The sequence below is a fragment of the Diaporthe amygdali genome (genome assembly GCF_026229845.1).
Source record: "Diaporthe amygdali strain CAA958 chromosome Unknown NODE_243_length_578_cov_187_642715, whole genome shotgun sequence".
NCBI lineage: Eukaryota > Fungi > Ascomycota > Sordariomycetes > Diaporthales > Diaporthaceae > Diaporthe > Diaporthe amygdali.
The window spans coordinates 1-578 of NW_026517263.1; the positions used below are offsets into that span (position 1 = coordinate 1).

Here is a 578-nt window from a genome sequence, read left to right on the forward strand (position 1 = left end):
GCCATCATCTTCATGAACGCCTCAACTTTTGGTTTCTCCATCGGCGTGGCATCACCGTATGGTATCAAGCGTTCGTCACTCCAGACCATGACGAAGATCTTGGAAGGGCTCGGCGTCGCAGTATCCTGCGATCTTTTAGTGCTTTTCCCGTCTATCAGTCGAGTGTTACTTACCGCCATTTCCGTATCATTTATGTCAGCCGTTAAATCTTCTTCTACCTCTTCGCTTGTATCCTTCCTCAGCATTGCTTCATCTCTGTCAGTGTTCGTGCTTTTCGCCGAAATTAGTGGCATTTCTTGAAAGCCAGAAGAGCTCGAAACTCCAGCATCTGTGTTGCTTGCGGTTGGTTCTTGTGACCCATTCTGCATTGGTATAGACCCAGGAGCCTCTGATCCGATCGTCTCTACAGGGTCGTCTGACGGCCCTATCGCTACATCAACGAGTGAAGCGTCAAAATCCTGAGCCGGCAGACGCCTGCCAAAGAAAGCAAAGAACACGGACACCCTTACGGCAAAGGACGATACACCACTGCCCTGCCCGTGGTCTGAGCCGTAAATTTGGGGTATAAAGAGGTGTCT

At 50.2% G+C, this 578-nt stretch overlaps 1 protein-coding gene across 1 annotated transcript; it reads right to left on the bottom strand.

The window, feature by feature from the left end:
• Positions 1-368, bottom strand: J7T55_009315 (uncharacterized protein; the record flags this gene model as incomplete). The annotated part of the gene is made up of 2 exons (XM_053136413.1): positions 1-125; positions 174-368. Coding segments are annotated over 2 exons (320 nt in total), but the record flags the coding sequence as incomplete, so codon positions are not given.
• Positions 369-578: the final 210 nt, after the last annotated feature.